This window comes from Phyllobates terribilis, unplaced genomic scaffold, assembly GCF_046119375.1.
Source record: "Phyllobates terribilis strain yellow unplaced genomic scaffold, ASM4611937v1 Scaffold_1__5_contigs__length_1240528914, whole genome shotgun sequence".
NCBI lineage: Eukaryota > Metazoa > Chordata > Amphibia > Anura > Dendrobatidae > Phyllobates > Phyllobates terribilis.
The window spans coordinates 10,556,058-10,580,315 of NW_027362761.1; the positions used below are offsets into that span (position 1 = coordinate 10,556,058).

The 24,258-nt window shown below is 47.6% G+C and overlaps 1 protein-coding gene across 6 annotated transcripts in view; it reads left to right on the forward strand.

Moving 5' to 3' along the window:
- The window catches only part of LOC141167232 (uncharacterized), a 632,749-nt gene that overhangs the window by 514,553 nt on the left and 93,938 nt on the right, over positions 1-24,258 (forward strand). For 4 of the 6 annotated variants that reach the window (XM_073654964.1, XM_073654901.1, XM_073654772.1 and 1 more), the window contains one exon: positions 22,592-22,754. In XM_073654964.1, the coding sequence (XP_073511065.1) occupies positions 22,592-22,754 (163 nt within the window). Of the gene's footprint in view, positions 1-22,591; positions 22,755-23,097; positions 23,132-24,258 lie in introns of all 6 variants that reach the window. The other 2 variants (XM_073654689.1, XM_073654734.1) reach the window with 1 other exon arrangement.

The following is a 24,258-nucleotide window of genomic DNA, read 5'->3' on the forward strand; positions in this document are numbered from 1 at the left end:
GTGCACTTGATCGGGACCCCCTTCTTCTGTACCTTTCCCGAGTCGTCTCTCTCTGCGCTGTATATCGCCCTCCTGCCCTGCGCCTCACACACAGTGTCCCGAGCCAGTGGCCGCGGGCCTTGTCGGGCGACGTCCTCTCTGTCCCCTTGGTCCTATATGGCCACCTTTTCAGCGAATGTGTGTGGCTTTGGCTACGGCACTTAGAGATACCGCAGCCTCTGATTTGCTAGCTGAGTCTTGCAGTCCTCCACTAGTCTGGGGCCGGTCCCCTGCTGCGACCTGATCCCTTCTCCCGACTACAGTCGATGTGAGTTCGGGCGCACGGGTGGACTCCGCACTTCCCGTGCCCCGAGGATCCCTTCTCTGTCTCTGGACCCCTTCTCTGACTCCCTCGCACCTCTCGTTCTCTCTCCTACTGGGCCCCTCTGACTGGGCCCTCACTCTGTCTGGACCCTACTCCTCAACGGTTCTCACTCACTGGGCCCTTCTAGATGTTTCTACCTGTCTTTTTATACTGTCTGTCATGTGACCCACGTCACTAACTGTCACTCTACATGGTCCCCTCTACCTTCAGTCCTTCCTTGTGTGCTCCCCTAAATTACTTTCTCCACCCACCTCCTCTACCTAGTTCCCTCCTCCAGACAGGGACAGGGACTGTGCTCTCCCTCAGGAGCAATCTCACCCTTCCCTACTGTAGTGATGTGGTGTTGGATGTGGGTGTGTGGGTCCCGGGTAGTGCTCCCTCCTTACCCGAGAGTGGGGTGCCACACCTCTGGCTGATATGCAGTACCTCTGTGGTGACTGGACACACAGGGGTGCCACATACCCCCCCGCCCTCCATTAAACACAGAACGTCCGTGGGCTGGAACAGAGTAAACAAAAACAAGAATTTAAGACATGCAAATTTTTTAGAATGCATTCACAGGTAAAATCGGAAAATAAATAACTTTTACTTAACTTTTATGGGAGGCACTTTTTCTAAAATGTTGCATAAGACTACCAGGTATATAAAACAATATTAGATCACTATAAATAACATTGTTTCAAATATAAAACATTATATTACTTTAAATAACACTTTTTCAAGCAAGTTCAGAAGGCTGCAGTGAGATCCCTTCCGGGGTGATTTTTCCAGGGTAGCACGTAATCCTCCCTGTCGTTAGATGGCACATCCGGGTTATTTGCTGCAGCCGGGGCTGAAGCTGCTGCTTGCTGTCGGCAGGGGTCAGCGGCACCGGATGTCAGGGGCAGGTCCTCCGCACACGCCTTCCGCACATTGAGCGCGTACCACCCCCTCTCTTCTCGATGCCGGGTGTAGGTGACTCGATCTCCAGGGTACAAGTCACGGTCACGGTGTCCTTGTTGAAGGTGGGACTCCACGTCCCTTCTGGTGATGAAGAGATCCTGGGCTGCATTGGGCTCTCTGATGAAACCACAGCCCTTGCATAGATCAAATTTCACTACGGTGTCCAGCACTCTCACACCCCATTCGGCAGGTTTGGCCTTCCAGGCCAGGGCCTTGGCCCTCTTATTCCTTTCCTCCATGGCCTGCTACCTGGTCTGCCGCTCCTTCTCCTCCTCTTGCCACGTTCAGATCTGCTGCCGGCAGAACTCTTCCCATTGCAGGGCCTCCTCCGGTGTCTCCTTCACTTGGGTCTCCCCAGGGAACCCTATTAGATCGCCTTCCGGGTTCTCCCACCTGTACTCTACCCTTCCTGTACAGACGGCCCGGGGCATTGGCGCAGGTATTAATGGGGCCCCTAGCCGATCCTCTACGCATGCGGACCAGTCCCACGTGCCGCTTTTGTACACCCAGCCGGGTGCAGGGGCTGCTGGTGGCCCCAGGGGTCCGATTAGGGTCTCCCCAGCTACCGTGGCAGGGGCGTTACCTGCTGCGGCTGCCTCTCCGGTGCTGCGCGTCTCCTTCTCCTTAGTCCCCTCTGGGGCTGGGGCGGTAGCTGCAGGCCGCGACGCCGACCACTGCTGAGTGATCTTTTCTAGAAACGCATCTTTCCATCTCTCTACTGCTGCCTTCTGGGCCTGCTCCATTTGCTGGCCCAGTTCCTGCATCTCGGTCTGCAGGAACCCCAGATCCACCTGGGGTAGTTGTTTCAGGACTCCTTCCAGGTTACTTGGGGAGTCTTCTGCCTCCATGCCACGGACTGGAGTTGTTAGAACCCTCCTGTTAGTTTTTGCTATCTTGTGTTTTGCGGTCACGTGACCAGCTGCCTATATATTCCAGCTCTTCCCTTCTGGCTTTGCTGGACTTCAGTGTTGTTTTGACTGTCTCTATAGCCAGGTGCTTCGGTGCCTATCTCTGTCAGTTCTTGGTCCTCTGGGACCGTTAGTACTTTTTGTCAGTTTGTCCTTTTTGCTCTGCAACAACTTCTGTTTAGGAGATGTCCCATTTTTGTCCCAGTCCTTAGTTCTTTTAGGGACCCCTCCCTTAATTCTATAGGTCTCCGTTCAGACTAGCTGAGGATGAAGGCGGGTCTGTTCACAAGGAACAGGCAGCCCGCTACATCGTAGGGATTCAGCTTAGTATTACTGTAGGGACAGCTTTCCTTTCTTTCCTTAGTTTTGTTGCAGATCATAACAGGAGTCTGGTTGCCATTTCCCTCCATTACACGTACCGGGTTAGCTATGACTCCTCCGCAGCCGCACGTGTATCTGCACTTCTCCCAGGCCTCCTTCCTTCCTCTCCCCTTTTGTGGGTGGATTTTTCCCATTTCACTGTTGGCCACACCAGGAGGCGGATCCCTCTGGCTGATGGACAAGTCTATTAATATGGCCATTGTTGCAAGGGGCGGGCACGGCTTTTCGTGCCATTCGGCAATTCGACCCACTATGGGAGGTTTCTCTTCTTCTTTTGACACATGGCGCCTGTTCTTCCAGGCGCCACTACTCACTCTCAAACACAGTCTCTGGGCACACGAGACCCGATGTAACGGGTCATTACATCCTGTTCGTGACGCCAATTTGACTTTATTTTGGGGATAAAGTTTTGTGACGCCACCCGTGGTATGTGGCTATAGGTGGCCGCCGCTGCTGTTTAGATCCACTGGGGCCGCTGGTGACACAGCAGAGATAGTTAAGCTCTCCACTAGAGCTAGGCCCCAGGGCAGTTAAAGAGGTAGCTTTGTTGTTGGTGTAGTGCAAGGCAGGTGATGCAGCAATTAAGCAATTAAGTCAAGGACACAGCAGGGTGCAGTCTTCAAGTTTTTACTCACAGTTCTTATGATGTTCAAGGTTACAACTGCCAGCAGGTTACAGCAGCCCATCGAGTCCTGTGTCCTCCGGGGAAGTGATCCAGCCAACTCTCAGATAACTTGGGTGCACTTGATCGGGACCCCCTTCTTGTGTACCTTTCCTGGGCCGTCTCTCTCTGCGCTGGCTCTCGCCCTCCTGTCCTGCGCCTCACACACAGTGTCCCGAGCCAGTGGCCGCGGGCCTTGTCGGGCGACGTCCTCTCTGTCCCCTTGGTCCAATATGGCCACCTTTTCAGCGAATGTGTGTGGTTTTGGCTACGGCACTTAGAGATACCTCAGCCTCCAGTTTTGTGAGTTTGGCCGCACGGGTGGACTCCGCACTTCCCGTGCCCCTAGGATCCCTTCTCTGTCTCTGGAGCCCTTCTCTGACTCCCTCGCTCCTCTCTTTCTCTCTCCTACTGGGCCCCTCTGACTGGGTCCTCACTCTGTCTGGACCCTACTCCTCAACAGTCCTCACTCACTGGGCCCTTCTAGATGTTTCTACCTGTCTTTTTATACTGTCTGTCATGTGACCCACGTCACTAACTGTCACTCTACGTGGTCCCCTCTACCTTCAGTCCTTCCTTGTGTGCTCCCCTAAACTACTTTCTCCACCCACCTCCTCTACCTAGTTCCCTCCTCCAGACATGGACAGGGACTGTGCTCTCCCTCAGGAGCAATCTCGCCCTTCCCTACTGGAGTGATGTGGTGTTGGATCTAGGTGTGTGGGTCCCGAGTAGTGCTCCCTCCTTACCCGAGAGTGGGGTACCACACCTCTGGCTGAGATGCAGTACCTCTGTGGCGACTGGACTCGCAGGGGCGCCACACTTCCATACAGTATAATGAACCCCATAGTCCTCCATACAGTATAATGCAGCCCCCATATAGCATAGTGCAGCCCCCATATAGTATAATGCAGCCCCACATAATATAATGCAGCTCCATATTACATAATGCAGGCCATATATGGTATAATACAGCCCCCATATGGTATAATGCAGCCCCATATAGCATAATTCACACCCCATATGGTATAATGCAGCCCCATATAGTATAATGTAGTCCCCATATGGTATAATGCAGCCCCCATATAGTATAATGCAGCCCCCATATAATACATATAGTAAAATGCAGCAGCCTCCATATAGCATAATGCCGCCCCCATATAGCATAATGTACAGCCCATAATCCTTGATGCAGTATAATGCAGCCCCCATATACTATATTTAGTATAATGCACAACCTATAGTTTTTGATTGAGTATAATGCGATGCCGATGCAGTTGAATGTGCGATGCCGGGTTGGGGGGGGTCTGGAGCCAGCACTGGCACCGGGCCCCCCTGACTCACGGGCCCCATAGCAGCCACGTGGTCTGCCGCTATTAGCGACACACGTCCTTGGGGCCACTTGGGGAAGTGGGGTCCTTAGGCAAATGCCTAGTTTGCCCAGCCCTAAAGCCAGACCTGTCTGTGTGTGTGTGTTTCATTGTTTGGTCCATGTGTTGATTTTTACCATCACTGTGTCATCAGTGTGTGTCAGTTTTTACCTTCATTGTGTCAACAGTGTGTCCGATTTTATCATCCACGGGTGGTCAGTATGTTCGTTTTTACCATCAGTGTGTCAGCAATGTTTTTCACGGGTGGATAAAGAAATAAATTTAAAAATTTCTACTATACTTCGCAAGGTTAAATATGGACGGCACACAGATGGTACACTGATGCTATCCATGTGCTGCTCATGTTTTTCATGGACCCATATAGACTTGTATTTGCTCTTTTGCCGGAAATAAATGGAAATGTCTCCGTGTGTTTGACAAAGACACCCGGTCCGTAAAAAAAAACGACATTGTGAACAGCACCAGCACCATGAACTGTAAATGGGTATGTGCTGTATCTGTGAAAAAAATGGATATAACACTTACTGTATGTGCAACACAGACATCTGAATGAGGCTTTATAATGTTTAGAGTTTTATGACAATACAAACATACTAATAAAGAAAAAATGTAAAAGCTATGGTACTCAAACATGTTTTTATTAAAAATGTATTTATTTCTTGTGTATAAATAGCAAAATCTAAACAAAAAAACAGATAGTAATTGAGTATGACTGCAATAGTACTGACCCGTACTATAAAACTAAGTTATTATTTGTCTCCACGATGAACGTGGTAACAAAAACTGAAATAAAACAATGTTTGAATTGCTGGTTTTTGTTCATCTAACCTTATACAAAAAGGTATCAAAAAGTCATATATACTGGTAAAGACTAAACCTTGTCCTGCAAAACATAAGCCCCCAGGCTATGTGCCCATGATGCAGAAATGCTCTGGATTTATATAGTGTGACCGTAAAAGAATGGTAAAAAATAAAAAATAAATATTATACTTACCTTCTGATGGCCCCCGGTCTCCTCAGCGATGCGTCCTGGCTTGCCGGGAGCTCGCGATAGTCTAAAAGGACCTGCCATGATGTCATTTAGTCATGTGACAGGTCACGCGACCGCCGACGTCAGCGGTCGCGTGACCCGTCACATGACTAAATGACGTCACCGCAGGTCCTTTTAGACTATCGCGAGCTGCCGGCAAGCCAGAACGGATCAGATAAAGACACTGGGGGCCATCAGAAGGTAAGTATAATGTATATTTTTTGATTTTATTCTTTTTTTTTTACAGGTACTATGGTACCCGGGTGTGGAGGAGAGTCTCCTTTTCTCCAAACCCCGGTACCATCCGCACATTGAACCGCATGATATCTACATGACATCCGCATGTGCAGATGCAGTGATGCGGATGTCATGCAGTCCTATGCAAGTCAATGGTGGCAAAAACGCAGCGATTCCGCAAAATAATTGGTAGTGCTGCGTTTTTTTCCGCAATGATGATCCGCAGCGGAAATTTCCGCAGCATGTGCACAACACATGCGGATTATCATTGAGGAACATGGCAGACCTTCTACCAAGCGTTTTTTAAGCGTTTCTGCAGCGGAATTGCTGCTGCGGAAACGCTTAAAAAATGCATAGTGGGCACACAGCCTCACACAACTCTGTCTATGTAAAAATAAAAAGTCATGGGTCTCTGAAATATAATGACCATGCTTCTCCAACTCCCCCCTCCACACCCAAAAAATAGTATTTCTTTGTGTAAAAGAAGTGAAACATAAAAATAAACTAGATACATTTGGAAAAGTACAAGTCACAAAGGTCACATAAATATACTTCCTGAGTTCACAATATAACACACAAAAAGCTCAAGCTCAAGTGGCCCAGCTTCAAAAGGAAGATGGATAAAATTTGTAGATAAAAAATAAATTTTATTTCCAATCTTTAAAATCAACAAATAATTAAAAATAATTAAAAAACAGAGACCTTCGGGTTCCATCCATCAACATCATGCATAGATAACAGGAAGCACAGCTTCTCAAATAAATACAAAATGATTGTATAACATAGTCCCATACAATATCAAAACGTCCTATATCAACCAAAAGTAGCCAGGTAAATACACCCAAAACTGCAGACTAAATGACAATACTGGACTCAGTTACTAATCTCAGACATAAAGGTGCAAAGTGCATATATCAGGGAAATCCCTTATTATGAATAGAGACAGCTGGATGTAGATAAACAGGTATAAGTAGATAAGTAGTGAATCAAAACCAGACTAGAGGATATATGTATTAACTCACATGAGGAGGGAAGGAACCTACATTTGGAAAAGTTTTATATGCCAATTAAACTGGATAGTAAACCATGTTTCAAAAATAATAATGTGGTTAAATAGGAATTAGGACCACTAAAAATTATATGGGGACACAAAAATAAATGATTTGTTTTGACAGGTTGTATTTATTGAACACAAGTAGAAAAACATAAATAAAAGTACAGTATATAAGCTTTGTATTTAATTAATCGTACTATGAACTGAACAGGAATGACACTTTATTTGTGCGGCATATCCATAGTATAACATTTAAAACATCAAAAACAGGAATTGCCAAGCTTTTTTTCTATGTCTCCGCACATAGTTAATAAGTTATGTATATTTAAAAATGGTGCCACTGACACATGCCATTCATCCCGATTCTTTTTTAGTAAACTTTCCTTCATTTAGTCTTCTGGATTTTTATCTCTTGGTCTTGAAAATGTTCAAGGATATTTGTCAGCATTCTACTAAATGTAATTTAGTCACAAAAGATACAACATTTTCCATCCATACTATGTCTGTGATTGTCTTCTTATGGTCAGTTGGATACTTTCACAGATTCTGTATTTAAAGAGTAACCATCATTTTAATTTTTATTTCATAAATCAATAGTACACACAAAAATAATCAACTTTGTAATATATCTGATCAGAGAAAACTGCTTCTTTCTCTGCCAGGACTGATCATTCATTCTCAAAATTCTCAATGCTGAGGTAAAATCTGTATTCAGTGAAGTTATTTTCCCATTACTGAGATAGGAGATGGCAGTTGCTACTGATAAGATTCTATGTAGGGGGACAGGGAAGAGGAGGGAGGAACTACATAGAACCTCATCAGTACCAACTGTCTCAATAATGTAAGGCTGTGCAGATTTAATGCATTTGAGCGGCAGCATTTCCGCCTCGGAAATGCATTAAAATCGCTTGTTAAGGTGTCTGCCACGTTTCCCAATGATAATCCTAATGTGCTGTGCACATGCATATTATCATTGCGGAAAAATCCGCAGCACAACCAATTTGGGCGCGATTTCGCCGCAAAATCGCGCCCATTGACTTGCATTGAACCGCATAACATCCGCATGTATACATGCAAATATTATGCAGTTCAATGTGCGGATGGTACCCGGGTCTGGAGAAGAGGAGACTCTCATCCAACCCAGGTACCATCGTACCTACCAGTTAAAAAAAGAATTAATAAAGTAAAAAAGAAAAAAAAATATTCATACTCACCTCTCCGGCGTCCCCTAGTCTCCTCTCGGCGACGATCCTCTCTCCTCGGTGTCCCGCGGTGTATTGGCAGTACACCGCTGACCGCCAAGGAGAGAGGATCGTCGTGGGGATGAGACCGGGGGCCACCGGAGAGGTGAGTATAAGGTTCTTTTTATTTTTAACTTTTTTATTTCTTTTTTTTTTTTTTAGTAAGGATGCAGCATTTGCAAGCAGAACTCTCTGGTTACACAATATAAATCCCTGCCAGTTGCATGGATTTATATTGTGTGACCAAATTGTCAAGCACTTTCCAAGTGATGCTCAAAATCGCTTGGAAAAGCGCTTGAAAAAACGAATGCATAAATGCATGTAATAACACTTGGAGAACGCTTCTCCCTAGCAGAAAAAACGCATGTACAATCTGCATGCGTTTTTTCTGCCAGGGAGAGGAAAAAATGCTCAGGAAATTTCTGTTTGCAATCTGCATTGTGGGCACATAGCCTAACCATCTGTCTCACTGAAAATAGATTTTACCTCAGAATTGAGAATTTTGAGAATGAATGATCAATTTTGGCAGAGAAAGAAGCTGATTTCTTTGATAAGATATATTAAAAAAATTCTTATTTTCATGTGTGCTATTGATTTATGAAATACAAATAAAACAACTGTTACTTGATATGTTCTCTTGGTGCACATAGTAAAATTAGGGATCCTAAATAGTGAGGAGTGAGCACTAAAATGCTCGGGTGCTCATTGCTCGGGTCAAGCAAATTGGAATACTTGGGTGCTCGGTCCGAGTAATGATCCCAATGTAGTTCTATGGGAAACTCGAGCATTTTTCCTGCGGTCTTCCCTGGAGGTCTGCAGGGGGCCTAAAATTGCCCAAATCAATGTGATTTGGTCTGATGAGTTCAAATTTGAGATCTTTGGTTGTGTTTGTGCAACGCAGAAAAGGTGAACTGATGGACTCTACATGCCTGGTTCCCACCGTGAAGCATGGAGGAGGAGGTGCGATGGTGTGGGGGTGCTTTGCTGGTGACACTGTTGGGGATTTATTCAAAATTGAAGGCATAATGAACCAGCATGGCTACCACAGGATCTTGCAGCGGCATGCTATTCCATCCGGAATAACATGTGTTAATTCATAGTTTTGATGCCTTCAGTGTGAATGTACAATTTTCAAAGTCATGAAAATACAGAAAAATCTTTAAATGAGAGGGTGTGTCCAAACTTTTGCTCTGTACTGTATACTTAACAAAAAAGTGTGAAACAGCTGAAAATATGTCTTATATTCTAGGTTCTTCAAAGTAGCCACCTTTTGCTTTGATGACTGCTTTGCACACTCTTGGCATTCTCTTGATGAGCTTCAAGAGGTAGTCACCGGATGTGGTTTTCACTTCACAGGTGTGCCCTGTCAGGTTTAATAAGGGGGATTTATTGCCTTATAAATGGGGTTGGGACCATCAGTTGTATTGTGCAGAAGTCAGGTGGATACACAGCTGATAGTCCTACTGAATAGACTGTTAGAATTTGTATTATGGCAAGAAAAAAGAAGCTGAGTAAAGAAAAATGAGTGGCCATCATTACTTTAAGAAATGAAGGTCAGTCTGAAAAATTGGGAAAACTTTGAAAATGTCCCCAAGTACAGTTGCAGAAACCATCAAGTGCTGCAAAGAAACTGGCTCACATGAGGACTGCCCCAGGAAAGGAAGACCAAGAGTCACCTCTGCTTCTGAGGATAAGTTTATCCGAGTCACCAGCTTCAGAAATAGCAGGTTAACAGCAGCTCAGATTAGAGACCAGGTCAATGCCACACAGAGTTCTAGCAGCAGACACATCTCTACAACAACTGTTAAGAGGAGACTTTGTGCAGCAGGCCTTCATGGTAAAATAGCTGCTAGGAAACCACTGCTAAGGACAGACAACAAGCAGAAGAGACTTGTTTGGGCTAAAGAACACAAGAAATGGACATTAGACCAGTGGAAATCTGTGCTTTGCTCTGATGAGTCCAAATACTCCTATACTGTTCTTGCGTAAGCAGTGACTGCCAGATCTGCCAAAAATTCGGACGCACTCCAATGTCCCTTGGAAGAGACGTAGAGGAGGGCCTCATGAAAAAAATGTGACACTCTGACAAAACGCTAGTGGCAGGGCAGGGCAAGACCTCCAAGGCATAGAGAGCCAGTTCATGCCACATGTCCAGCCAGCTTGGATACCCAATAATTATAAGGCACAGAGGAATCACGGAGAACATTGGTACGGTCGGCAAGGTACTCCTTCAGCATCTTCGTAAAATTACCCCTCCTTGTGAGAGTACCCCGTGCATCAGGGCCTGTTCGATGGGAGGGTCTGAAAAAACTCAGACCTTTGACAGTGTTCCCCTGCCTCTGTTGGATCATACTTGTGTCTCTCTCTCTTGTACTCCTTGGTTGTCCAATGAACTATGACCTCTGCCGCCAGCGTTTTCAGATGGGAATTTTTTTAATAATTCCGCAATAAGGGCCTTCTCATACTACACCATTTTAGCAGACCTGTCCACGTGGGAATGAGAGATCGAATGTTCTCCTTATAGCGTGGGTCTAGAAGTGTCACCAACCAGTAATGACTGTCACCCAAAATTTGGAGAACACGATGGTCATAGGTAAGGCAGCATAACATAAAGTCAGCCATGTGTGCCAGACTGCTAACAGTCAAGACTTCTGTGTCCTCACCAAGAGGACGACTGACCATGCTCTCCTCCATCTCCCTCTCCTCATGCCATCCACGTTGAACAGACGGTATAACAGTTGTGTGGGTAGTACTGTCTATAGTGCAGAAATCTAGCTCCTGTTTTTCCTCCTTCTCCTCTTCCTCATTGTCACCCAATCCACGTTGGGATGAGATAAGGCTGGGTTGTGTGGAATCACCCTGTATGGTTCCTTGCTCCATCTCATCGTGCTCCACCTGCAATGCCTCCTCTTTAATGGTGAGCAGTGATCGTTTCAGAAGATAAAGAAGTGGGATGGTGACGCTAATTATGGTGCCATCGCCTCTCACCATATTGGTGGAGTCCTCAAAGTTTTGGAGGACGGCACAGATGTCTGACATCCATGCCCACTCATGAGCTCTTGCGTACGGAGGCTGACCTGAATACCTACGCACGTTTTGAAGCCGGTACTCAACAGCTGCCCTGTGCTGCTCACAAATCCTTCCCAACATATGCAACGTTGAGTTCCAAAGCATGGGGACGTCGCATACTGTAGCATCGGCGTCTCTGCCCCCTGCCAGGCAGAGACGCCGTCCCTCTCACCGCCGCGCTCCCCACCCGGCGTCCTCCAGCGCTCCTCTTCCTGCTCCTGCCGGCGCGCGCAGCTTCCCGGGCTCTGTGCTTAGGGTGCACGCGCACTCCCTCCCTCTTAAAGGGACCGCGCGCGCTGCCCTAAGGAGTCCCCGACCAATTGCTGGAGGTCCTCCCATATATAAAGCACCTCCTCCAATATGGAGGTGCCCGAACAATAGTTGATGCACAGTGTACTTACCTCTGCTTCAGCCCTCAGGTCCCTCTGCTAGCTTGATTACTAGTCCTGCCCGCCAGCCTATCAGTCCAGTCCGCCAGCCTGACTACTCTCCAGCCCGACATTCTGTCTTCTGTTCAGTCCGCCAGTCTGTCTATGGGCTTTGCCCGCTTGCTTACCTGGAAGCACCTGCTTGTTACCTGTCAGCCTACCTGGAGGCTCCTGCCCATCATTTGCCGTGACCACCTGACAGCCTACCTAGAGGTTTCCGCCTGTCACTTGCCGTGACCACCTGACAGCCTACCTGGAGGCTGCTGCCCGTCACTTGCCGTGACCACCTGAAAGCCTACCTAGAGGCTTCCACCTGTCACTTGCCATGACCACCTGACAGCCTACCTAGAGGCTCCTGCCTGTCAATTGCCGTGACCACCTGACAGCCTACCTGGAGGCTCCCACCTGTCGCCTGCTGTCTCTGCCAGTTCATCTACCTGGATCTCTCGTCAGCCTGCCTGCTGTGCCCATCTGCAGTATCGGTCAGTCCCAGCCATCTGACCCGTGGGAGTCACCTGCTCTCTTACAAGGTCGTCCCCAGAGTAGCACCTGGTCCCTCTGCTCAGTCCCTCCCTGGTCATGGAGTCGTTAGTCACCGTACGACCTAGGTCGGTCCGAGTTGATACTTAGTTACACCCCTCTGGGTCCCTCCTTGCACCGCAGCACAGAGGTTCCACCACCTGGATCCGTAACAGTTTGCTCGGGCCATGGAACCCGGTGGCCCCCAAGCTCCTTCGCTCTCTGACCTGTACCAGGAGGTTTCTCGTCAGAGATCCCAACAGTAAACCATCCTGAACTTCCTGCGGAGTGTCAACTCCCGCCTGAACACACTGACTGTTCCACCTGTGTCCGCCTCGAGTCGTGCGACTCCCGCTCCGACAGCGCTGCTGCCCACCAATACCACGGCATCCAACCCAGGTCCCCGGCTTTCTGCACCTCCTCGTTTTGGAGGCGACCCCACTCTACCTTTCATAAACCAGTGCACCCTGAACTTTGAACTTTTGGCACATCAGTTTCTCTCCAACCGGGCCAAGGTGACGTTCATCCTGTCTCACCTCACTAGAGAAGCACTGGCATGGCTAAATCCCATGTGGGAGAGAGGGGATCACCTGGTGTCCGATCTATCGTCTTTCCTTGTTGCTTTCTGGAAAGTCTTCGATGAACCAGGACGAAAATCCTCTACTGCCTCCTCTCTGCTTCGTATCCGCCAAGGGAGTCTCACCGTGGGCCAATATGCCATACGGTTCGGTACCCTCACTTCTGAGCTTGCCTGGGACAACGAGGCCCTGGTGTCCATCTTCTGGGAGGGCCTTTCCGGTCGGATTAAGGACGAGTTAGCCGGCCGGGACATTCCTAAAGAGACTACCCGGGAGCGAAGATTTCCTCATCTTGCTCCTACTTTCCAGAGACCTGCCTCTCAATTAGCAACTCCCCGGGCACGCTCGCCCGAACCCATGCTGGTCGACCAGACCAAGATGGTCAAATCTCGCCAAGAGTCACGCCGAGCCGAGGGGAGCTGTTTCTACTGTGGAAGTAAGGAGCACTTCATCCTTTCCTGCCCGGTGAAGCCAGGAAACGCCAGTGTCTAGGACCGCTCGGAGAGGTCATCCTAGGCAAAAGTAAACCCTCTCCTTCCCTGACTTTGTCTGTCTCCATCTCCTGGGGAGAGAACCGCTACTTTGAAATTGCACACCTAGATTCCGGAGCTGCTGGGAACCTCATTTCCCAGTCCCTGGTACAGAAATATCACATTCCCACCAAACCTCTGGCTGAACCATTGGCAGTCGCCTCCGTGGATGGAAGACTTCTTCCGGTGACCATCCTGCTCGTCACAGAACCTATAACCCTGCAGGTGGGAATGCTGCACTCTGAGAGGATCTCCTTCCATGAGCTTTCCGGTCTCTCTCACTCCCTATTGCTAGGTCTACCCTGGCTTCAAAAAGACGAACCTGTGCTGAATTGGCAATCCGGTGAAGTTCTCCGTTGAGGGCAGGATTGCCATAAGACCTGCCTGGTCCCAGTCCGCCCGGTTCGTCCTCCACCCACCCCGGCTAATCTACCCGGTTTACCAGCACCTTACTGGTCCTATGCAGATGTCTTCGACAAAAAGGAAGCAGAGACACTGCCACCTCATAGGCCATATGATTGCCCGATCGACCTGGTACCCGGAGCCACTCCACCCCGTGGGCATATTTACCCATTGTTGTTGGCCGAAACCCGGACCATGTCGGAGTACATTGAGGAAAATCTGGCTAGCGGATTCATCCAGAAATCTACCTCCCCGGCTGGAGCCGGATTCTTCTTCGTCAAGAAGAAGGATGGCTCGCTACGCCCCTGTATTGACTATAGAGGACTCAATCAAATCACGGTCAAAAACAAATACCCCCTGCCGCTCATCTCCGAGTTGTTTGACCGCCTTAAGGGCGCCAGGATCTTTTCCAAGCTGGATCTACGTGGGGCGTATAACCTCGTCCGGATCCGTCAAGGAGACGAGTGGAAGACGGCATTCAATACCCGGGACGGTCACTATGAATACCGTGTGATGCCCTTCGGTCTCTGCAATGCTCCCGACGTCTTCCAAGAATTAGTCAATGACATCTTCCGTGACCTTCTATATTCCTGTGTGGTGGTGTACCTGGATTACATCTTGGTCTTCTCTCCGGACCTTCCCACACACCGGAGGGATGTTCGTCAGGTCCTGTTTAGGCTCAGGCAGAATCACCTCTATGCCAAATTTGAGAAGTGCCTCTTTGAGCAGACCTCCCTTCCGTTCCTGGGCTATATTATCTCCCAGACAGGTCTACGAATGGACCCCGAGAAGCTCTCTGCCATCTTAAAGTGGCCCCGTCCGGAGGGGTTGAAGGCGATTCAGCGATTCCTGTGCTTCAACTACTACCGTCTCTTCATCCCGCACTTCTCTTCCCGGACTGCTCCCATCTCTGCGCTCACCCGTAAGGGAGCAAATCCCAAGGTATGGCCGCCCGAAGCTGAGGAGGCCTTCCTTTCCTTAAAGCAAGCCTTCTCCTCTGCCCCAGTGCTGCACCGTCCGGACTGCAACAAACAGTTCTTCCTGGAGGTTGATGCTTCCTCCTCCGGAGCCGGAGCGGTGTTCACCCAAAGATCTTCATCCGGGAGAATGGTAACCTGCGGCTTCTTCTCCAAACTCTTCTCCTCGTCTGAGCGCAACTACTCCATAGGAGACCGAGAACTGCTAGCCATCAAATTGGCGCTGGAGGAGTGGCGTTACCTGCTTGAAGGGGCTCTATACCCAGTGATCATCTATACTGATCACAAAAACCTTGCATATCCCCAGAATGCCCAAAGACTCAATCCGCGTCAGGCCCGGTGGTCTTTGTTCTTTGCTCGCTTCGACTTTATCCTACATTTCCGCCCGGCGGACAAGAATGTTAAAGCTGACGCCTTGTCCCGATCCTTCCTGTTCTCCGATCTAGAGGAGGAGCCTATGCACATCATCAACCCCTCCACCCGGTAAGGCGTTTGTAGCGGTTCCAGATCGGGAGAAGATTCTTCACTGGGGTCATTCATCTAAACTAGCCGGCCATGCTGGTGAGAAGAAAACTTTCCTGCTCATTACCTGGCATTACTGGTGGCCTACCCTGCGCAAGAATGTGGTAGACTTCGTCTCGGCCTGTTCATCTTGTGCCCACAACAAAGTTCCCAGACATCTTCTAGCCGGTCACCTCCTGCCTCTTCCCGTACCTGATGCCCCTTGGCAACACATTGCTATGGACTTTATTACAGATCTCCCTGTTTCTGTCGGCTGTACAGTCATTTGGGTGGTCGCCGACCTCTTTTCTAAAATGGCCCACTTCATCCCTCTGCCTGGTCTCCCATCTGCATCAAAGCTGGCTAAGAACTTCTTCCTTCACATCTTCCGTCTCCATGGCCTACCCCTCCACATTGTGTCGGATCAAGGGGTTCAATTCACTTCACACTTCTGGAGATCTACGTGTAAACTGCTGGATGTCACCCTGGATTTCTCCTCCTCTTACCATACACAGTCCAATGGCCAAGTGGAGCGTATCAACCAGATCCTTACCAGCTACCTCCGGCACTTTGTTAATGCTCACCATACCGATTGGGTGGACCTCCTACCATGGGCCGAATTCTCCTACAACAACCATGAGAGCGAATCGACTTCCAAGTCCCCGTTTTTTGTAGTCTATGGTCAACATCCCCGGATTCCGTTTCCTGTCTCCGCTTCTGTGGACAACCTTGCCGCAGAGTCTCTGGTCAGAGAATTTTCCACCATTTGGGAAAATACTAGGTCCGCACTTCTTCAGTCCTCCGAGCAGATGAAGAGATATGCTGACAAGAGACGTCTGGATCCGCCTCAATTCCGTCCGGGAGACAAGGTTTGGCTCTCCTCCAAACATGTTCGGCTCAAAATACCTTCCTACAAGTTGGGTCCTCGGTTCATCGGTCCATTTGAAGTCCTCAAACAAATCAACCCAGTGGCCTACAAGTTAAAACTCCCGGCCACCTTACGGATTCCCAACTCCTTCCACGTATCTCTCCTCAAACCTGTTGTGTTTAATTATTTTTCCAACAGTCCAGGTACTCCCCCTGCTCCGGTTTCTGCTGAGGACGTTTTTGAGGTAGAGAACATTCTGGCCACCAAGAGGGTAAGAGGAAAAAACTTTTGTCTGGTGGATTGGAAGGGGTTTGGCCCAGAGGAGAGAACTTGGGAACCCAGGGAGAACATTCATGCCCCGCTTCTCCTTGAAAAATTTCTTTCTGGCCAAAAAAAGAGGGGGCGTAAAGGTGGGGGTACTGTAGCATCGGTGTCTCTGCCCCCTGCCAGGCAGAGACGCCGTCCCTCACTGCCGCGCTCCCCGCCCGGCGTTCTCCAGTGCTCCTCTTCCTCCTTCTGCCGGCGTGCGCGGCTTCCCGGGCACTGTGCTTAGGGCGCGCGCTTCTTCCCTCTTACAGGGGCCGCGTGCGCCGCCCAAAGGAGTCCCCGGCCAATTTCCAGAGGTCCTCCCATATATAAAGCACCTCCTCCAATATGGAGGTGCCCGAGCAATAGTTGATGCACAGTGTACTTACCTCTGCTTCAGCCTTCAGGTCCTGCTGCTAGCCTAACTACTAGTCCTGCCTGCCAGCCTGACTACTCTCCAGCCCGACATTCTGTCTTCCGTTCAGTCCGCCAGTCTGTCTATGGGCTTTGCCCGCTTGCTTACCTGGAAGCACCTATCTGTTACCTGTCAGCCTACCTGGAGGCTCCTGCCCGTCATTTGCCGTGACCACCTGACAGCCTACCTAGAGGCTTCCGCCTGTCACTTGCCGTGATCACCTGACAGCCTACCTAGAGGCTCCTGCCTGTCACTTGCCGTGACCACCTGTCAGCCTACTTGGAGGCTCCTTCCCGTCACTTGCCATGAACACCTGACAGCCTACCTGGAGGCTCCCGCCTGTCGCCTGCTGTCTCTGCCAGTTCATCTACCCAGATCTCTCGTCAGCCTGCCTGCTGTGCCCATCTGCAGTATCGGTCAGTCCCAGCCATCTGACCCGTGGGAGTCACCTGCTCTCTTACAAGGTCGTCCCCAGAGTAGCACCTGGTCCCTCTGCTCGGTCCCTCCCTGGTCATGGAGTCGTTAGCCGCCGTACGACCTAGGTCGGTCCGAGTTGATACTTAGTTACACCCCTCTGGGTCCCTCCTTGCACCGCAGCACAGAGGTTCCACCACCCAGATCCGTAACACATACCAGTTGGTGAGCTGAAAGCTGCAAACGCTGAAGCACGGCAAGGGCGGTGGAAGCTGTAGCTGACTTTCTAAAATGAGCACACACGCGGCGTACTTTGACAAGCAGATCCGGGTAGGTTTTGAGAAACAGCTGAACCACGAGGTTTAGCATATGGGCCGGGCATGGTACGTGTGTGAGCTCGCCTTGCTTCAGAGTCGCCACCAGGTTCCGAATATTGTCACACACGACCATGCCTGGCTGTAGGTTCAGCGGTGACAGCTACAGATCTACCTGCTCTTTCAGAGCTGTCCACAACTCTTCAGCAGTGTGCAGTTTGTTACCTAAGCATATTAGCTTCAGCACATCCTGTTGCCGCTTGGCAGAGGCAGTGCTGCAGTGCGTCCAGCTTCTGACTGATGTGGTCATTTTGGAGATGTAGGCTGAAGAGGAGAAGATGCAGGAGCTGTAGAATGTGGGGGCAACCCTGATTGACCCAGGGCCCACAATCCTTGGCGTTGGGAGGACATGTTCCGTCCCAAGTTCTGACTAGGTCCCGGCTTCCACAATATTAACTTATTGTACCGTCAACGAGATGTACCATCCCTTGCCACAAGCACTTGTCCACATGTCTGTGGTTAGGTGGACCTTCCCAGTGACTGCCTTGTTGAGGGCACGGCTAATAATCTGGGACACGTGCATGTGTAATGTGGGGACGGCACACTGGGAGAAATAGTGGCGGCTGGGAACTAAGGGACAGACGCCGCCATCAGATCGTGGAAAGCTTCCGTCTCCACAAGCCTAAAAGGCAACATTTTGAGTGCAAACATTTGCGAAATGTGCGAGTTTAGTAGTGTGGCCTGTGGAGCATTGGCTGCGTATTTGCGCTTGCGTTCCAAGGACTGGGATAGGGACAACTGAACACTGCGCTGGGACAAGGACGTGCTTGCTGATGGTGCTCGTTGTGAGTGTTCAATGACAGGTGCAGGGCGGGAGGAATCAACGCATGCGCCATAGATAGGGGGATTGGTGTGCACGTACAACAGCGGAACAAGCAGTGGTTACCTGCCTTGTGTCTGGGGCCACCATACTGCTTGTTTCTGCCTGTTGTGTTGCTACGCCTCTCTTCCTCTGTGTGCTGCTGTCCTTGCTCTGCATGTCACCTTCTGACTTTATCCACCACTTCGTCTTCCACTTCTGCACCCTGGTCCTCCTCCTGACTTTCTGGCAATTGTGTCTCATCATCATCCACCTCTTGCGACAGTAATTGTACTTTCCCACAGTTGCCTTCGTGTGACCGTGGCTGCTCAAATATTTGGGCATCGCTACATGCGTTCTCCACTTGCCCCACTTGAAGCTGGTTGGTCAAGAGGCCCGAATCTATAAATAGAAAAGTGAACAGCTCTTTGGAGTGTCCAAGTGTGGGATCAGTTGTCTCCGGGCACTAAGCATGATGGAAGGAAGGAGGATCAGGGTGAGGAATATGCAGTCCAGACTCACGGCTACTGAGACTTGACCGAGTGGAAGACAGGGTGATGGTGGTGGCCAAGTGACTGAAAGCATTATCTGCTATCCAACCAGCATCCTTTTTCCACTGCTCTGGCTTCAATAGTGGTGTGCTGCGGTCCCCTAGTAATTGGGACAGGAAGGTCAGGCGATAAGATGTGGGTGTTTGTTGTGGCACAATTTCAGCTTGCCCATGGCCTCGACCTCTACATGCACCATTACATCCATTTCCCCATCCATTGCCACGCGCCTTGCCCATTTTAAATGGAGGACAATATTTTGAATGGTCGCTTCAAATGGCTGTATTTGTACCATAGTTATATGTGATACGTCTGACGGACGCCCACGGTTTTAAATAGCGGGCTTGTAGTTTCCAATTATTGCCAATTATTGCCAGCGATCACGTGTGAATAGCTTCACTGACACACTGCTGCCAAACTGTAAATGGAGGACAATATTTTCCACGTTCACTACAAATTTCTGAATTTTTATCACTGTAATATGGGATCATGCCTGATGATGGAAAAGATCTGGCTGTATTCTGCTGTGCTAGAAAGCAAATGGAGCAGTAAAATGTTGGACTCTATGACTTTTTTAGAAAATAATCGGGATTAAAATTTGTCCTGGCCCCTGATATCTGGGGCTATGTCTACGGATATCTGTAACAGCAGGAGCAGACAGAACGTGTAATGGACACTATTGTGCTGTATAGTGTTGACAATCTCTAACTGCCTAACTCCTGCTATCACCACTGAATATATGCAGCTGGATTAGTCCTCAGAAGGACTGTTAGTTCAGAAGCATATGTATCCTGGTGTGGAATACCTATGCCCAACTATTAAACCACCAATTCTGTCTCTCACTCAGCAGCACCTCTCCCTACTCTGCCTGTCTGAAGGTTAGACTGTGACGAGCTTAGCGTCACCAGGTGTTATATAGACCCAATGATGCTATGCAGCCAGCCTATCACTAATGCCACAACCAAGATGGCTACGGCATTACAGTGAGTGGCAGACAATCCCTGCATGTTCATTGGCTCTCTAAAGTGTGCCAAACATGGCAACCCACGCTCCTTCCTGAGCATCCCGGAAATACTTGGCGAGCATCTCGAGCAGTGAGATGCTCGAGTGAGTACCGAGCAGTAGCGAGCATGCTCGCTCATCACTAATCCTAAACTTACATTAACAATATTGTATATAATTTATTATACATTTTGGTGTAGTATTTCTTAACAAAACATATTGTCAGTTCAGGGGTATTTTTTCTTCTTTTTCCATTATTGTTAATAATGCATACCGTAGTACAGGTCCATCTTTTAAAATAAATGTCTGTACTGATCATAAAGGTAACCTTTCACCCCCAAAAATTAAAATTTAACTATTTAGACATTCATATAGCATAGCCTGTATAAAATTCTTACTTGTACTGTAGAGCTTAGTAATTTTGTTTTATATAAAGAGTTTTATTAGATATCTAAATAAAGGGGCTTCAGAAAGCAGCGAGCGGCCGATGCTGACAGGAGAGGAAGATGAAAACGTGCACAGGGTCATCTCTATCTCCTATAAACATCGGCTTCCCGCTGCTGTATGATACTGTGTACATTCAGTGGTCGGTGCATACAGGAAAGGGATAAAGTACACACCTGCACTCACTGACACGGTCTGCTGCCGGCCCCTGTAGTGCCAGTATAAGCAGGGCTGGCGATTTAGATCAGGCCGTGCAAGATCTAAAGAGCTTCTCTATCAAATAATACATACATTACACATATATTACTGCCATTTAATACAATGGGTAATAAAGTAATTCTACAGCTATTTAATAGTGTACTTCTTTAAGAATGCTAATAAATTAATTGCATATTGAAACAGAGAAAGCCTCCCAGGGCTATTAGAGTCGCCAAGTCTTCACAGGGCACACGTATTGTACTTTACCTGCTCTGTTCCCCACTATTGACCTGTGTGAACAGTCTGGTGAACATTCAACGAACAAGCAAAATGTTTCTTAGTCTTGTGATCGGATTTTTTATCATTATCGTGCCTGACGGCACATCAACTGTTTACATGGGATATTGTGCTGCCGATAATGATGATTTTTATGATGGCATAAAAGATAACATGCAGTACTAATGATCGTTCTGTTCCTCATTGTTTTGATTTGTCATCTGTAATATAACGCTGCAAGCGTGTCTCTGTCTGAAGCCTTTATAGGCTGCATATGCGCGACGCGCAGTCTGGCTCCAGACAGAATCACGCATCCAGCCGTTACAGGTAAGAGGGGAGTGTATGGCGCCGATCGCGGTATGCGTAGACACTGAACGCATACCGCGATCTCTGGCGCCATACTTACCTGACCGGGAGGAGCGTTGCCGCGGCGCCTCTCTTTGCCAGAGACCGGGACTTCGGATCGGCGTAGGCGTATAGCACTATCCGGCATCATTTTACTGAAGACACAATTGAAATGTGTCTTCAGCAAAATGGCGCCGGACAGTGCGGTGCTCCGGCGCCGCACTCCTTCTTCTGCCTCCGGCAGAACAGGACGCAGCGGCCCTGGAGCACAGAGAAGAAAGGGGAGTATAACTGTTTATTTTTTTGTATGTGTGTACAGTGTGAAAGGGATGAGGGGGTCACACATCCCAGGATTGTGGGGTGAGGGGGCCACACATACCAGGATTGTGGCGTGAGGGGGCCACACATACCAGGATTGGGGGGTGAGGAGACCATGCATTCCAGGATTGGGGAGTGAGGGGTACCACACATACCAGGATTGGGGGGTGAGGGGTACCACACATACCAGGATTGGGTGGTGAGGGGTACCACACATACCGGGATTGGGGGGTGAGGAGACCATGCATACCAGGATTGGGGGGTGAGTGGTACCATGCATACCAGGATTGGGGGGTGAGGGGACCATGCATACCAGGATTGGGGGGTGAGGGGTACCACACATACCAGGATTGGGGGGTGAGAGGACCATGCATACCAGGATGAGGGGTACCACACATACCATTATTGGGTGGGGTGAGGGGACCATGCTTGCCAGGATTGGGGGGTGAGGGGACCATGCATACCAAGATTGGGGGGTGAGGGGACCATGCATACCAGGATTGGGGGGTGAGGGGACCATGCATACCAGGATTGGTCAGCAATTGAATCTATCGTGTGCCTGAGAGAAGCTGCAGCCTATGGTCACCCTGAATAACTGTTCCTCCAGGGTTCCAAAGAATTTATTAAACCCGTCTCACCCTATCTGAACCTAGCGGCGTGCATGTAACATATGTATATTCTTTATTCTGGCCGGCTGAAGACATTGATGCTGAAATACATAGCCTGTTTAATTATCGGAAAAGATACAGTACCCTAAACGATTTCCTAATCTAGGAAACTAATAGCTGTGCTTGCGTGTGATATTTGCTGCAGTGCTAATTTAATATTCCAAGTAATATTCAGGGTAATATTCTGTACATGATGGGAGGTAAAAGAGGTCCCTGAACTAATGCAATTTTTTACCTATGCCATAGGCCTGAACTAAAAATGGATGTACTGGAACTGTGAACCAGCTGTAATCTTTCTTTCTGTTTGTAATCAAGAAACTAATTGTAAATCCAGTTTCAGCTGTATTAACAGAATCATAAACTGTGGATATTTAATTAAAATTCAATTAATTTTTTTCCACTTTAGATTCAAGGTGAAATAAAGGTTTTAACTCATATGATGGTTGTTCCAAGTGCCAGAAACAGAAGAGGAGGGGGGAAAGATCTATCAATTAGTAAAGGTGAAATTCTTGAAGTAATCCAGTTCACCAATGAAGAGAAACTGTTATGCCGAAACATAAAAGGAAAATGTACGTAAGTTTTAGATGCAAAGAATATCTTTTTCATTGATTTTATGTTACTGTAAACTAAATGCAGTACTTTATGTAAATTGTAAATGTATAAGAAACACCAATAAATTGGCTATTATACAGGAAGTTCTTCCTTCTGTGCCAACTTCTGGCTATATTTTTAGAAAGCCTTTGCCTACCACTGTATAATAGCCACCCTTACTGATGCAAAACATCTTTTCTGAAAGGCTAGAGAAGCATATGTCCGTCTGATCATTGAACTTTAAACTAAATGTAGTACTGAGCTGCATTTGTTAATAAATCTCACAATATATGCTTCTGATGCTAAACTTTTTTTTTTTAGATGGTTATGTTAAAAGAAGATATGTTTTACAGCTGTAAGTATAGTAGAGCCAACCATGAAAATAAAGTAATTCTTTGTTAAAATATAGTTCGCTATATAGTTAGCAGTATAACATATGGTTTGATGTTTATGTAACAATGAATACAATTTAATAGGTAATAACGTGATTCCATATCGCTAGAATATGCCATTATTATCAGATCAGCGGATGTCCAGCCTCTGGGACCCTTATCAAATTTTGGGAACTGGCTCAGTACAGTAGAGTTGACACATAGCTGGTATTTGTTAGATCCATGAAGAGAGTAAAAATGGTTATGATGTAATTAATAAGCCTGAAAGAAGGCATACATTGATTCAGTCTACTGATCTGTAAAATTGATCCAGAGGAAGACAGAAATCCTTATGAGGCAAAACTTTTGCAAACTTTGCAGTGAGTTGCAGGTTGCATTGAAACTAAGGAAAAAGTATATTTAACCCCTTTACCCCCGAAGGCTGTTTGCACGTTAATGACCAGGCCAATTTTTACAATTCTGACCAGTGTCACTTTGAGGTAATAACTCTGGAACGCTTCAACGGATCCCACTGTTTTTTCGTGACATATTGTACTTCATGATAGTGGTAAAATTTACTTGATATGGCTGGTGTTTATTTCGGAAAAAATCGGAAATTTGGCTAAAATTTTGAAAATTTTGCATTTTAAACTATTTTCATGACCTTAAATCATAGAGAGATGTCACACAAAATAGTTAATAAATAAAATTTACCACATGTCTACTTTACATCAGCACAATTTTGGAACCAACAATTTTTTTTTGTTAGGAAGTTATAAGGGTTAAAAGTTGAATAGCGATTTCTCATTTTTCCAACAAAATTTACAAAACCATTTTTTTAGGGACCACATCACATTTGAAATGACTTTGAGGGGCCTTTATGACAGAAAATACCCAAAAGTGACACCATTCTAAAAACAGCACCCCTCAAGGTGCTCAAAACCACATTCAAGAAGTTTATTAACCCTTCGGGTGCTTCACAGGAATTTTTGGAATGTGGAAGAAAACAATGAACATTTAACTTTTTTTCACAAAAATTTTACTTTAGACCCAAATTTTTTTTTTTATTTTCGCAAGGGTAACAGGAAAAAATGGACCCCAAAATTTGTTG